Source organism: Tursiops truncatus, chromosome 4 (assembly GCF_011762595.2).
Source record: "Tursiops truncatus isolate mTurTru1 chromosome 4, mTurTru1.mat.Y, whole genome shotgun sequence".
Classification (NCBI taxonomy): domain Eukaryota; kingdom Metazoa; phylum Chordata; class Mammalia; order Artiodactyla; family Delphinidae; genus Tursiops; species Tursiops truncatus.
In genome coordinates this window covers 14,431,711-14,448,050 of record NC_047037.1, presented here as the reverse complement: position 1 = coordinate 14,448,050, position 16,340 = coordinate 14,431,711, and the positions used below count along the sequence as shown (strand labels likewise).

Here is a 16,340-nt window from a genome sequence, read left to right as displayed (position 1 = left end):
GCAGACTGGACCGTGTGAGGAATCTGCCAAGTGTATGTGGAGGGCATCGTGTAATAATGCACAGAGGATGTGTGTCCCTGAAAATTCTCAGGACGTTTTTTTTCCTCTGTCTTCACATCCTGAAGACACCACTTCCAACTGGGTACAAAGTCTTGACTGTGTGAAACTGTGAGTTCTTTAACTGTCTGGAATGAGTCTCTGGAGATTCCACAGTGCTAATTGTTTCCTGTGAGATCTGCATTTGAAAGTGAGGTTTCTCTCCTTCACCTCTTAACCCTCCTTATTATCCTCTGTTTCCAGTTGGTTCGACTCTGCAATGAAGGAGCTCGGAAGATGGAAAGGACTGAAATGATGTACACAATTAACTCCCAGCTGGAGTTTAAAATTAAGGTATTCTCTCATACTTCTTCATAAATAGATTTGTTACTGCTCCTGCTTAAATCTTATGCGAATAAAGAGATAGTTGAGGGCAACAAAGTGGAGAGGAATTTGCTTTTCACAGCAGGGCCATAAATTGATTACAGAGAGGCTGGCAGGGGAAATAGCAGATGCTTTGCTTTGGACAATTCAGCTCTTGCTAATACCAGATAAAGTGACCTTTCTCTAGACCACAGAGTTAGGTATTATCTAACTGGCACTTTCTTGTTTCCCTAGGAAGCCACCAAACTTGAGAAAAGGGTGGTTAAAAATAATAGAATTTTAGAATAGAAAGGAGATTTCTTTAGTATTCTCAAAGTATCCTGCAAAACAGTGGTATCCCACGAGCTGGACCAGGGTGTTCTCCTAAATCAAATAAGGACACTCCTTTCTCAGATTGCTAGTGAATTGTTCTTTTCAAATTTGTTTTTCTCCCATAATTCTTTTGTGCATATATGCTGCCTGCTACTGCGTGTCTCATACTGCTCAGGGGCAGATGACAGGATGCACAAAGAAGGAAATAACAATTAATGGCGAGGCTAGGCCATGGTCAGCTCCTTCGCTGGCTCACAGTTTAGTTCTTAATGGGTGTGAGTGTTCATGGTTGTGATTCTGTTTCGTTTTATGCCACTTGAATTTAATGAAGCAACTTAAAGCGGTCATATTTTTTCATAGTGAAAGTGTTCCTAATTTGTGCAGTGGGATTAGAGCAATCGTGGCATTATGCAGATAACTCTCTGCTGTGTCATATAGTTTGAGGGCCACTGATATAGTACAGCTACACCCTTTTATTTTATAAATGAGAGAAATACAACCCAGAGAATAATTGTTAACAGGGTCATTCGGCTCGTGGTGGCAAAATCAGGACTAGGGTCCAGACGTCCTGACTTGCAGATCAGTGTAAACTCTTCCACTGTGACACCCTGACTATAAAGATTTAAATGCAGAAAGGTGACCCATGATTCTTCTCAGAAAATGATGGGTACTTGCTAAAAACAGGGTACGCATGCACGCGCACGCACACTTTCGCTATTATACCCTCATATAGAAATTTACGGCAATTTCAAAACCCATTTTTTTCCCATCCTTCAAAAAGAATCCTGTCCTTCACTTTCATTTGTTTCTAAGTATTTTAGAAAATATATCTATACATCCAAAGGTTCTTTTTAATCCCGTCCTTTTTAAAGATGATAAATCTCTAACCATTTCCGTTTTAAAAGTTGATAAGTCCCTTCCCTAACCATTTTTCTTTTTCTTTCTTCACTGATAATCAGTTGTTTTAAGATACCTTTAAGCTCTGTTTCTCTAGAACCACAATTAATTTGTAACTGAAAAAATCTTACCCCAAGGGTTCTTAAAAATAAGTGATTAACATCAACTGAGTGCAGGAGTTTTTGTTTTTTTGTTTTCTCTTGGTTCAATGATTAAGATTGCAAACGTAAAGGAAAGTATTCTAAGTTTAGATTTATAATGAAGGGCTTAATTCAGACCACTTAGAAATACTAATACAACCTTAGGACCTCATTTCTATAACACTTTATGGATAACAATGGACATTTTTATTCAGTTCATTTCAAAGACGCAAAGACAGATGTTCAAAGAAGTTAAGTGGTTTGTCCAAGCACGTGCATTCTTTCAACAAATTTCATGAGCACCTTTGTGGACTGAAGTGGGAAAACAAAAGCATGATCCCTGCCCTCAGGGAGCTTACCATCTAGTAGAAGACTGCAGAAATACAAAGGAGTGAGCCAAGTCTACAGCTGTTATGGGAGATAGAAGAGTTTTGAGAACACCAGAAATGGAGAGGGCGTGGCCGGCCCTAAGAATGAGGGACAAAGGGGTGGGGAGCTTGTAGCAGCCAGGCAAGGCTTCATACTGGAGGTACGCTTGAGCTGATCTTGAAAGGAGAGAGAGAAGGGTCTTCCAAGAGTGAAGAGCAGGAGCAAATGCACAGGACATGGTTTCAGCTGCTGTAGCCCAGGAATTGCACACATTCAGTGGGGTCGAGGCAAGCAGGGCCGAACCAGAACTCATGGGAAGGGCCTTGTGCGCCAAAAGAAGGAGCAGAGCCGGATCATCTGGGAGCCACTGAAAAGTTCAGAGCGTGGAAGTGACACAGTCAGATGCACATTTAGTAAAGATGACCTTAGCATCATAGTAAAAGCCTTTTAAACTTATTCCAAATCCAGAAGTCATTAAAACGAAAATTGATCGATGTGAAAATTTTAAAAATTTCTCCATAGAGTGAAAATTAAAGGGTATTTAAAAAGTGAGAAGGGAAATAGGAAACTGGGGAAAAAATTTAGAACTCCCATATAGATAAAGCATTAATATTCCCAACATATAACCTCAAAGTGATAAGAAGAAGATAAGGAAAAAATCCATTAGAAAATTGCAAACTAGAAAACTGTCGTCAGAAGAGGAAATACAAATGACTGTTAAACATCTGAAAAGATGCTTTACTTCATTCAGAAGAAAATTGCTAATTGAAATTAAAATAATGTATTCTACCCCTTAGATTTATAAATAATTCAAAACATTTTATCAGTGAGTTGTTGGGAAAGCCATGTTTATCTGTTGCTCGTGGGAAAGATTGTTATAACCCCAATGGTGGGCAATATGTCAAAAACTATCAAAATTACAAATGCAAGTTACTATGACCCAGCAATTTTACTTCTAAGAATTTATCCTATTGATATACTCATGAATGTGTAAAATTACACACACACACACACACACACACACACACACATATATACAGACATACACACAAAGTTACTGATATGGCATTGTTTTAATTGCAAAAGATTAGAAACAACCTAAACATCTATCAATAGGGGACTGATTAAATAAATTATAGTATACCTAAATTATGTAAGACCACTCAACTTAAAAAAAATGAAGAATTTTAGGAATCGATACGGTAAGCTTTCTGTCTTACATTATTAAGTGAAAAAAGTAAGGTGCAGAACAGGAGGAAAAAAGAGTATAAAAATTGCTTATGTGTAAGAAATCTCTGGAAAGTTATAGAAGAACAGTAACAGTTACTACCTTGTAGGGGCTGTAATCAGTGGTTGGAAACTGAGCAGATGAGGTACGGTGTGGGAAGGAGGTTGTTCACTTAATAGGTTTTCATAGGACTTTTTTTTTTTTTTAACACCCCCCCTTCCCACTCTACACACATACACCAGATTCAGTTTATTATTTTAAAAATGTATTACAGCAGCTATGTGGAGGGTAAGTTGGGAATGTAATAAAACCGGAGGCAGAAAACCAGTTTGGAGACTGGAAGCAGAGGCAGAGAGATAAGCGGGATGCCTGGAGGAGGGCTGTAGCGGTGGTACCGCAGGTGTCTAGTCTGGTCGACTGGATGGAGAGTCACACCATCCACCTAGGTGGGGAATCCAAGAGGAGGAACGACCCTGAGGGAAAGGTAGTGGGTTCTGTGTTGCTTCTGTTTGGTTTATTGTCCTACCGTAGCCATTACTGCCATGAAAATATTTACTGAGTATTTACTATGTGCCATTTTCACATAGTCTCATTGAATTCTCACAGGAACCCCATGAAGTATCTAATTATTATTCCCATTTTATCGTTGAGGAATTCGAAGCTAGAAATAGTAAATTATTTGCTCAAAGTCATACACCAAGAAGTACTGAAGTCTGGATTCAGATCTGCGACTGGCTGCAGCATCCACATTCTTAACCGTGGCAGCAAAATAATGCTAGTCTTTTCTCATTTGAAGGGGATAAAAGCTTATATATGTGTCTGTGTGTGTGTGTGTGTGTGTGTGTATTAGATATATGTATGTATGAATGTATGTATGTATGTTTACTTACATGTGTTTTTCATTTTTAAATTAGTAAGTTTCTGGCCGAGTATCATGTGCTGCACGTGGTAACGTGAGGGGTGAGGAGAGTCCACCGGATCGGCACAGGAAGCCAATATTAAGAGCGTGGACTCTGGAGCCAGCCTGCCTGAGTTCCAGTTGTAGCTCCACTACTTACTAGCTGTAGGACTTTGGGCATTACTTAACTTTCATTTCTTAGTTTTCTGAACCGTAAAGTAGGACTGATAATGGTACACTCCCTCATGGAGTTATTGTAAGGATTAACTTAATTAATGGGAGGGCAGAGTGGAGAGTGACTGCTCAGTGCATATGGACTTTCTTTTTAGGGTAATGGAAGTGTTTCTGGAATTAGATAGTGATGATCACTGCACAACACTGTGAATGTACTAAAAGCCGCTGAATTATATGTATACTTTAAAATGGCTAAATGATGCATTTTTGTCTCAATTTAGAAAAAACTTGTTCTTCCTTGTCTCACTGGCCCATAAAATTCGTTAAATTTTATGCTGAGGCTGGTTTTCTAGGATGCTAAGTAACACCAAAAAGAATGGAAATCTTTTCTCCATGGGAATTATATCAGTACCTTTAAGGATGTGTTTTTGTTCATGAATTTTTCTATCTTTTTTTTTTTTTTTTCCTGCGGTACCCGAGCCTCTCACTGTTGTGGCCTCTCCCGTCGCAGAGCACAGGCTCCGGACGCGCAGGCTCAGCGGCCATGGCTCACGGGCCCAGCCGCTCCACGGCATGTGGGATCTTCCCCACCGGGGCACGAACCCGTGTCCCCTGCATCGGCAGGCAGACTCTCAACCACTGCACCACCAGGGAAGCCCTCTTTTCTTATTTTTGATTCACACCTGGATTCTCGTCTTAGACGAAGCTTCTAAACTGTGGGAATTCACTTAGGAGCAATTTGGGCTACTGTGATTCTTCTAAATATTTTGGTCATTTTTATAGCTTCTTCTTAAAAGAAAGCCATCTGAATGAGTTTAATCTTTCAACAATAAACTGAAACAAAAAACATTTATAGTATCAGATTTTTGTTTTTTAAAGAAGCATAGACATATTGCAAGCCACTGTCAATTTTAGGTATACATTGGAAATTTATTTTTGCCCAGTGGAGTACGAGGTGTTCATAAAACTCAATCTGTTTTAAGAACAAGAGTTAACTGAAGCCTGCGTGCCCAGAGCCCCTGCTCTGCAACAAGAGAGGCCACCGCAGTGAGAGGTCCGCGCACCACAATGAAGAGTAGCCCCTGCTCACAGCAACTAGAGAAAGCCTGTGCACAGCAACGAAGACTCAACACAGCCAAAAATAAAAAAAAGTTTTTAGAAAGAAAAAGAAGACCAAGAGTTAAAAAAACTTTTTTCCCCGTTCTCTAAACTAAGAACAGTCACAGGGTGCCATTACATAATACCGTCATTGGTTTATCCTATACACGCAATAACAAGATAGCAGTGCGTTCCCAGTAGTTGCAGCCCTGTGGCAGGACCTAACCTGACTCTGATTATTTGTGGTGACCTCTTGTGTGTGCTGGTGGGGTCCTCCTGAGTTATCTAAGCAACCTCTCTGTCACCTTTTAAGTCTCAGCCATAGTCTGATTTGAGATTTGGAGGCTGAAAACTACATGAGCTCCTTGAAATAGCCAGTTTTGAAATTTTGAGATCAGCCATACTGTTTCATCTTACATGTTAAATCTTCAGGAAAATAGTATATAACTGATGAGCAACCTTCTTATAAATGTCCTTTATAAATTAAAAAAATATGAAATCCTTTCTTAGCGTTCTTATTTCCTCCCTAATATCCTCAATTTCCTTTGGCTATTTTAAATCATTATTCCCTGAAATGGATGACATTTGGTTGCACCACACTTACTAGAGTTATCTTTTGTGTGTCCAAGAACTTTTGCTTATTTTTATGGATGTCGTTTTTTCAATCAGATTTTTGGCAGTAAGCATTTCTGCTAACTTAAAAAAAAGCTCTCATGGGTAAGGATCATTCTGAGGTTTTGAGAGTTTTCCAGTTGGAAACTGTAAACTGAATAAAGAAAAGACAGTATGCAGTTCCTTGAATATAGCCTTTTCTATGAGAGTAAGATGGATTATTCTGAAAGAAGTTCATTTTCACAACCAGAAAATGGCGTGATGCTTTCAGGGATGAACTTCCATGAGGGAAACTACCATAAACTTAAGCAAAGGTTTTCTCCAGAATACAGCTACGTAGATAATCAATAGACAAAACATTCGTTTGCAGGGTTTTTTCTTTCCTTTTGAATAAAGTCTTTTTAGTTCATGAGTTGAATGCAGACTTTTTAATTTGTCTCTTTTTAACCGCAGCTATCAATGTTTTTTTCATATTTTTGGATTCTGATTTGTGATATTTAAAATAACTTCAGTTGATACCAATAGGTTTCCTTTTGAGGCTTTTCAGTTTTAAGTGACTCCTTATCAATCTTCTTTTTAGTTAAGAGTTAATGGAAGGGTAATAACTTTTGGTTGACCCAATAACATTTTCTGATTGAGTTTTAGTTTTTATATAGGCAAGTTAATATTAATAGTTTATTTATTTATTTTGTTTTGTTTTTTGTGGTGCGCAGGCCTCTCACTGTTGTGGCCTCGCCCGTTGCGGAGCACAGGCTCCAGACGCGCAGGCTCAGCGGCCATGGCTCAGCCGCTCAGCCGCGCAGGCTCAGCCGCGCAGGCTCAGCGGCCCAGCCGCTCCGCCGCATGGGGGATCTTCCCGGACCGGGGCACGAACCCGTGTCCCCTGCATCGGCAGGCGGACTCTCAACCACTGCGCCACCAGGGAAGCCCTAATAGTTTTTTATATTGGAAAATAAATTGTTCTTCCTGATTTTCTCTTGGAGAATGTGCTATCCTTCTCTAACTGTATTTCACTATTACGTACTTGTTATATACACTCTTATATAAAATAGTGATGTATCATTTGTTTGAATGTAAGTTTTATACTTTACTTTCAATAATCCTAAAAGGACTTTACTTTGGCTTTGGGTACTGAGTGTTTCTCTTTTTGTAGCCTTTTCCTCTAGTCTCCTCTTCCCGCTGGTTGGTCAAAAGAGGTGAGTTGACAGCCTATGTGGAAGACACTGTGCTTTTCTCAAAAAGGACGTCCAAACAGCAAGTCTACTTCTTCCTCTTTAATGACGTGCTCATTATCACCAAGAAGAAGAGGTAAGCCTTCTTGTGGCGTTGCTCGCTGTACATCCAGTTTTGAAACTCTGTAATTCAGACACCTGTTGGAGGTGATCATCCTTTAAAAGCTTGAGATGTTAGGTGTATAGTTTCTACACATGGACTCATACAAGCCTCTGTGCTTCATTTTTTGAAAATTACCTCTACAGCGAAGACTTGAATTGTTACCAGCCTCATTATCCTAGCCAACTGCTGCTGGGCTTTTATAGCATGCAAACCTCTGCTCTAAACATTTGACAGGTTTATGTTATTGGATTCTCTTGACATCCCTGGGGAGGCAACCCTCTTAATATTTTTTTTTTTTTTTTTTTTTTTTGCGGTACGTGGGCCTCTCACTGTAGTGGCCTCTCCCGTTGCGGAGCACAGGCTCCGGACACGCAGGCCCAGCGGCCATGGCTCACGGGCCCAGCCGCTCCGCGGCATGTGGGATCTTCCCAGACCGGGGCACGAACCCGTGTCCCCTGCATCGGCAGGTGGACTCTCAACCACTGCGCCACCAGGGAAGCCCCTCTTAATATTTTTGATCAGCATTTTTCACAGTTCTTCTGCCATAGGACCTTTGTATAAAACAGACAAAAGTTGCTTCCGGTTGAGAACAAGCTGGGGTGTGACTCTAGCGTTTCTTGTAACTTAATTTAAAATCCACTGCTCTTAAAGATTGTTAGAAAATCTTTGAAAGATTAGATTTTTTTTTTTTTTTTTTTTTAGAAAAAAGTTTCCCCGTGACTGGGAAGATGTTAGCAATACTCCAATACTCCCTGCTTCAGGGAAGAAAGTCAATCCCTTGGTTGGCAGAGTGTTTATTCCTCTTACTTTAGACTTCTGGTTGTGGAGTCAGGTCCTGCTCCAGAAGGAATACTGTACAAGCCTTTTCTTTACAGCATTTGTTCTAACTGTTCCCACTCAAAACACACACACATGCACATGCACATACACATACTCCCCTTAGCCCTTAGCTCTGCCTTTCTCTAGGGAGCATTCTTTATTAAATGTACTCAGTATGTGTTGGATTATAGAATATTTTCCTGCTGTTTCTCCATAAATAGTCCGTCTTTCCTAGAATATGAACTTAGAATGAAATTATAAATCTGTGGTTTGTTATTTCCACATACGAAGGCGATGAAGGTAGGCTGAATTGCTGGCATATGATAGGAATAGTAGTAGTTAGTTCACGGGGTACAGTTTAGACAAAGTAAAGAGAATCATGGAAACAGGCTTCTGTGAATATATAAAATTAATGCCCAAATTTATCATGAAATGTTTATTCAAATTCTACTTCTGAGTTGCTGACATTTTAGCTTGAAAGTTCAAACTAAATTGAAACAGAGGTTGAGCTTTTCTTTCTGCTCCTTCTAATCAGACTGTATTATGAATTATTTCAGCTGCTCGGCTGTCGAGGTGACATGAAAACTTTGTATGGTCTGCCCTGAAGAGCCATAATGTGACGATGATGAATGCATAAAGACGCTGATGATTATTTTTCATACTTAGGAAAATAGTGTTCCCATAACTTCAGGAAGAGATTATTTCTCTTACCTGGGACAGTTTACATAGTTCTAGTAGCTAAGTAAATTTTATAAATACAGATTGGAGAGGAATTATAATTTTTGTATTTTTGTGTTTTGTTGGTTTCCTATGAGATAGCATGTTTCTTTGGCTTTCTTTGCGATGTTTTGTTTTTAGAGGAGGGTGATTATATATGACTCTTCAAATGCCAGAACTCTTGACTTTTAACATCTTCCAGCTGTTGAAATATTTGTTCTGTCTCAATGGACCAAAAGCTTTCACTGAATTTTTGATTTTTAATGATAAAATATACATTGACAGTACCAAGCCAATTTTTTTTTTTTTTTTTTTTTTTTTTGTGGTACGCGGGCCTCTCACTGTTGCGGCCTCTCCCGTTGCGGAGCACAGGCTCTGGACGCGCAGGCTCAGCGGCCATGGCTCACGGGTCCAGCTGCTCTGTGGCATGTGGGATCTTCCTGGACCGGGGCATGAACCCGTGTCCCCTGTACCGGCAGGCGGACTCTCAACCACTGCGCCACCAGGGAAGCCCCCAAGCCAATTTTAAATGTAAATGTAGTTTTGCTATGGTGATGAAAACATTAAGGGTATTAAACCAGTATGTCACAACTTTTATTCTTTTTTTTAAAAAAAAAAAAACAACGTTTTTAAAAAAATTATTTATTTATTTGGTCACACTGGGTCTTAGTTGCCGCACACAGGATCTTCATTGCGGCATGTGGGATCTTTAGTTATGGTATGTGGGATCTTTAGTTACGGCATGGAAGTCTTAGTTGTGGCATGTGGTATTTAGTTCCCTGACCAGGGATCAAACCCAGGCCCCCTGCACTGGGAGCGCGGAGTCTTAGCCACTGGACCACCAGGGAAGTCCCGCAACCTTTATTCTTGAACTTGCCTAGAACCCAATAAATACAGACTTTAAAGTTAGAATTAAGATATATGCTATTCTACTTAGCAGTGTACTTTGCCCTCCACAGGAGATTTTGCCATTATATTTAATGTTGCACTGTGAGCGATCCCATATTTTTTTCCTTAGATATATTTGCACTTCTGTGTTAATAAAAGAAAGAAATACAGCTTCAATGGAGAGGGCAACCCTGAGTACCTAACTGCCTTTACCAAAAATGGGGTTTTCTTGCCTTTACCAATTAGCTCATCATATTTCTGGTGCTCTTGACTCCGAGAATAGCATTGGAGGTTCAAGTTGTTTATACCTGAATATTTGGTGAGGGTGACAAGCAGACCACAGCCTTGATAAACAAACTGGGTTAAAAATGTACAGTATGCACAGCCGTATTTCTGTTATAGCTTCAAGGAGGCAGCTACAAATGCTTTGCATGCCAGAGACAGCCATGAAGGGGATACAGCAGCTTCGAACAAGGCAATCGCTTAGGCTTGGCCACGAGGTACAGATGAAAGATAACTACGTATGCCAGCTCTGTAGGACTGATCTAACCGCCCACTGCCTAAGTCTAATTCTAAGATTCAGTCAAGGAGCTTAGCTGCTGGGACTCCAGTGGTTTTCAGCTTCAGGGAGGCTCCCTGGCTACTGGGAGGGACCACTTGGGAGGACAGTTACTCCTCCTCCAGTCTGGCAGATGGTTTATGCTGAGATGGTTTATGCTGGCGGATGGGATGAGTGGCTACCTCAGCTCTGCAGTGTGTGTGTGTCTCACTGCTAGTGCTTGCAGAGTGGCTAGTGACCATGCCCCTAACTTCTAGGACAGAAATTTTCACTCTTTTTTTATTTTATATTATTTTTTTTATTTTTTATTTTTTTTTGTGGTACGCAGCCCTCTCACTGTTGTGGCCTCTCTCGTTGCGGAGCACAGGCTCCGGACGCGCAGGCTCAGCGGCCATGGCTCACGGGCCCAGCTGCTCCGCGGCATGTGGGATACTCCCGGACCGGGGCACGAACCCGTGTCCCCTGCATCGGCAGGTGGACTCTCAACCACTGCGCCACCAGGGAAGCCCTTCACTCTTTTTTAGACTATCAAAAATAAGTTTAAAGTTTCCATTAGCTCTGGACAGCTTGTGAGTCACCGTATTGATAGTCTGTTCTGTCAGATTTCAGAAGGATATGTGATCGGTTTGACTACTTTGGATGAGAAAGTGAATTCTTGGTACTTGAAGCTTTGACTGCACGTTGTCTGGTTACTTCCAGAGCAGAGTTCTCAACTCGGCACTATTGAAGCCCTACAGTTCGTTGTTGTGGGGGCTCCCTATGTGGTGTAGGATGTTTTCGCAGCATCCCTGCCCTCTACGTACTATTTGCTAGTGGCGCCTCCCTCCCAGTTGTGACAACCAAAAATGTCTCCAGACATCATCATATGTCCCCCAGTTGAGAACCACTATACTAGAATGATGGCAAACCGTTAACCAGCTTTGCCTTCAGAGGGAGGAAGGTGTGCAAATCTGTCAGACCTGTCACAGCAGTAGCAGTAACACTGTAATAAAAAAGGAATAGATTGCCATGTTGTACTCATAGATTAATGAATAATAACGTTATAAAATCCAAGTTTTGCCCAGCGATAACTTATAATTAGTTATCCATTACGGCGCACAGACTACACCCGATGTACAACCTTCTGGATTAAGTACCATTGTCCCCGGTTTTGAAACGTGAAAACTGAATTCAAGACCTAAATAGGTTCAAACTCCCCAAACGCTTACTTTGCAAGGTAGTTAACTGTCTTCTTGTCTCATTCAGTGCCTTGTATCTGGCTTAGGTCTTCCTTTTCAATTTCTTCTGAAGCTAAAAACAGTCTTCCTCCCTGTAATAGTTTCTACAGCTGCTCTAGCAAAGTACCATAAACTGGATGTCTTAAAACAATAGACATTTATTCTCTCATAGTTCTGCAGGCAGAATTCCGAAATCAAGAAACTGGCAGGGCCATGCCCCTCCGAAGGTAGTGCTTGTGGCAGCGTAACTCCAGTCTCTGCCTCTGTCTTCCTCTGGCCTTCTTGCCTCCTGTGTCTCTGTGTGTCTTAAAATCGCCCTCTCCTTATAAAGACACCAGTTACTGGATTTAGGGCCCACTCTAATTCAGAATGGTCTCATCTTAACAGATTCCATCTGCAAAGACCTTATTTCCAAATAAGTCACATGGGACAGCACCAGAGGTTAGGGCTTCAGCATATTTTTTGGAGGACACAGTTCAACCTCCTGTACTCCTCCGCACATCACCACTGCCTCACTTAAACACAGAATGAAGAAATGTGCTGTAATGTCTTAGCTAGTTCTAGAACACACATTTTTTTTTTTAACATTGATGCCATTTTTCGTAGATTTCTGAATGTCATCATGGTCATGTGATGTGAACAGCTGTATTTGGAGTTTTCTCAGGTTACATTCATGTCCCAGTCTCCTTCCAACCTGTTCCTTCTCCAGGGTCTGTTCCCTGCTTAGTAAAGGGCACTTCCATCCACCCAGTTGCTCCACAGTAAATCTGAAAGCCCACTTTGTCCTTTTCCTCACCGTGTTCCCCGTCCGTCAAATCCCCAGTCTTCTACTCATGATGAAACAGCTTCTTTACTCACACATTGCAACGCCCTTGTACCACCTCCTTGAGCTCGCCCAGAAGACACACCTAGCTGGATTCATGCCACCATCCCTCCATCCATTTACATTCCATAGCCGGAGTATGCTTTTTAAAAGACTCAGTTTGTCCTTTGCAAACAGCCCTTCCATGGTCCCACCTTGCACTCACTGAGGCATTCTAGCCCCCAGGACCTGGCACGTGCTTCTTTCTCTGCCTGGAATACCCTCTCTACCTCATAACCCTGTTCCACCCCAAATCTTTTCTAGGCAAAGTGCTTTTCATTCTTTAGGTCTTAGATTAATTGCCACACATCCACTGGGAGCTCTTATCCATTCCTCTAGAGTGGGTTGATTTCCGCTGCTCTGTGTTCCCATAGAACCCTGCACTTTCTCTGTCATAATATTTGTGTTACTATGTGTTCACGTCTGTCGTGTTGACCTTTGCATCCTCAGTGCAGAGACTGTGCCTGGCCCATAATGACCATTTAATAAATATTTGTCAAACGTGAACCAATCCATCTAGATGGTTAAATATACACAATTTGAGTGGCTGCATTACTCAGTGGGCAGGCTCCCCCCATTCCACACGCAAGTTAAAATTTCTTTGAATTCTCTTTTATTTTTAAAAGACATGTGATTTTTGTATTCTGCTCCATTATAGATTCATTTTCAATTAATTTTGGTAAAAGCAAGTCTGGCACTTTATCATGTGGCTTCTCACATCTTCTGGAGTTTTATCTATAAACTTATCCATAAATGACAGGTAACCTCAATCTGAAAAACACTTAGGATTGTATTTGGAAAACTGTGCTCTATAGAGGAAGTTATTTATTTTTTTTAGCTTGCTTTTATTTTGTACTATTGTGTCAACTAATGTTTTGAGCTACCCATACAAAAGGGTTTAAGAGATAAAAATGTTGAATTATCACACACACACATACATAAGAAGTCAAGTGAGTTTGGAAAACCCTACATACTCCATCCCCCTTTGGAAGATTCACTATTGGATCATTTAGGAAGGCTTTTGGCTACAAGTGACAGAATTCCCAAATAGCAGTGGCTCAAGTGATTAAGACATTTACGTCTCTCACCAAACATGAAGACCGAGGGTGGACAGTCCAGGTCCAGTGGTCACCAGTAACCCAGCCCCTTCCCATTCTTCAGCTGCACTGTGCTCTGTTCACTTTTTGCCCCTGTGCACATAGCTTCATGGTTGCAGGTGGCTCCTGCAGGTCCAGGCATCATCATTTCATTCAAAGACATAGGAGGGAGACAAGGGTGAAGAATAGAGCCTGGCCAAAGGGACTCTTTTTCTCAAGTGGCTTCTCTTTTTATCAGCAGAGGAAAACCTTTCTCAGACAGTCTTCAGAAGACTTCTTTTTTTAAAAACAATTATTTATTTATTTTTGGCTGAGTTGGGTCTTCCTTGCTGTGCATGGGCTTTTCTCTAGTTGCGGCAAACAGGGGCTACTCTTCATGGTGGTGTGCGGCTTCTCCTTGCGGTTGTTTTTTTTCTTGTGGAGCATGGGCTTTAGGTGCGCAGACTTCAGTAGTTGTGGCACGCAGGCTCTAGAGCGGAGGCTCAGTAGTTGTGGCTTGCGGGCTCAGTAGTTGTGACTTGTGGGGTTCAGTAGTTGTGGCTCGCGGGCTCAGTAGTTGTGGCACATAGGCTCAGTAGCTGTGGCTTGCAGACTTCAGTAGTTGTGGCTCATGGGCTCAGTTGTGGCACACGGGCTTCAGTAGTTGTGGCACACGGGCTCAGTGGTTGTGGTGCATGGGCTTGGTAGTTGTGGCTTGTGGGCTCTAGGCCCACAGGCTTCAGTAGTTGTGGCACACGGGCTCAGTAGTTGAGGCGCATGGGCTTTGTTGCTCCGTGGCATGTGGGATCTTCCTGGACCAGGGCTTGAACCCGTGTCCCCTGCATTGGCAGGTGGATTCTTAACCACTGCACCACCAGGGAAGCCCAGAAGACTTCTTGTATCTCACGTGTCAGTCTTGGTTCACAAAACTTGTCCTTATAAAGGAGGCTGGGAAAGCAGCATACGGCAGGGGAATCAGACAGCCAGGGTTGTTTTAGATTAGCTGTGCAGCAGGGGAGGAGGCAGTGGTTTGATAGTAGGTAGTTCCAGCCACAGCTAGGAAACCCTCTTTTCCACAGAATACCAATTAGCATGGGTAGTTTGGAATACAGGAGGAGTTTTTATTTTGGCCACTCTGTGTGGCTTGTGAAATCTTAGTTCCCCAACCAGGATTCCACCCCCTGCAGTGGAAGCACGGAGTTCTAACCACTGGACCGCCAGAGAAGTCCCAAGAACTCTTTAAAAGAACTAATACATTGCCTTTGAGATGAATGGGGTTGGGGGGTGGGTTCAAAAAAAGCCAGAAGTGGCTGGAGATTTAGAACCCACTTCCCCTTGGCTGGTATTAGTCCTCCCGCTGTGGTTCATGTGAGTATCTCGTTGGTAGTGCGTTTTTTTTTCTCCAGTCAGCCCTGCTATGCCCTTAGAGCTGCAGATAGATTGGCCTGGTCTGGGTGTTAGGCACAGTACCAAAAGAATGCAGAAATCTAGTCTAGTCTTGTTATCCATACCAGTAAACGTAATCGTGTCCTGATTTGTTTCTTTCATTCTTCTCCTGGATTCTGTACCCACAAATGATCTAGCCATGATGTTTTTGGGTATCCCTATAGTTAGATGAGTAGTAATAGTAATAATGATGATAAGCGCCTATATTATTGCACGTTACAGTGTGCCATTCATTGTGCTCAGAGTGTATATGCAACATACCATTGAGTTATCACCGCAACCTAGTATTATTTCCATTTTACAGATGAGGACACTGAGGCAGAGAGAGATAAAGGCTCTTTTCAAGGTCTCTCATCAAAGCCAGGATTCTAATCTGAGTCTTTGACTCTAAAACCTTCTCTCTTAACAATTTATGTTCGTTACTTCTCAATTTCATTTTTCTAGAATATTTTCACCTTTCCGCTATCCTATAATGTTATTGGGAAAAATAGCCTAGAAACTTGCACCTTTTCTGTTTGCTTTGATAAACAACTTCTTCAAAGCAAGATTTTTTTAAGTGAATATTTTTATAGTTTTACTGGTCATGGGAGAAAGTTAGAAGTGGTACCAAACTGCTTTTGTGAGCTTTTCTCTACCTTTAGCTAATCTAGTGTCAGAGTGTGGGGAAGAGCATTTCCTTTTCATAACATTTCCTTCCCGCAGATATTTAAGAAAGGAGCTTTCCACTTCCTGATTCCTAGTTCCATAAATATTGTGTGTATTGACATAACTTGAACCCTGTGACACATTACAAATCCTCGGATTTTAAAAGAAAGATTTTCTGTAATAGAATTCTACCTGATCATTATCAGGAGTGCAGGGATTTAAGTTAGAACTTGCATTTCCCTAAGTAGTTTGACTGCCCAGTAGCTTAAAGCGGTGCAGACTCCTTGGAAAGGGTCATGGCCTGATTTGGCCCCGTTTTGAGTTTTTCCATTTTGACAGCTTTCCCATTATAGAAAGCTGAGGCCACCTGACATTGTCCCTCTGTCTCTGCAGAATAAACTCCTTCCTTGGAAAATTAACTTTGAGTATCTTGGACAAAGAAAAGGCAGTAGGACTCTGACTCAAAGCACTTTTATTCCTGGAACGTAAAACTTGGTTGTTTCTGACCACTTGGGTCAGGTCCTAAGATCAAGATGGAGAGATGAGGTGGGAGAGAAATGAGAGCCCCCTTTCCTCTTCCTGCTTCTCTTTTACTCTCGCCACCTCACCTACCCTTGATCCCCTGACA

General features: G+C 41.6%; 1 protein-coding gene across 6 annotated transcripts in view; it reads left to right on the top strand.

Moving 5' to 3' along the window:
* ARHGEF26 (Rho guanine nucleotide exchange factor 26) overlaps positions 1 to 16,340 on the top strand; it is a 182,613-nt gene that overhangs the window by 102,395 nt on the left and 63,878 nt on the right. For 5 of the 6 annotated variants that reach the window (XM_019934378.3, XM_073803695.1, XM_073803694.1 and 2 more), the window contains 2 exons: positions 301 to 390; positions 7,302 to 7,456. In XM_019934378.3, coding sequence (XP_019789937.2) covers positions 301 to 390; positions 7,302 to 7,456 — 245 coding nt within the window. Of the gene's footprint in view, positions 1 to 300; positions 391 to 7,301; positions 7,457 to 8,859; positions 9,348 to 16,340 lie in introns of those variants that run through there. The other variant, XM_019934379.3, reaches the window with a different exon arrangement.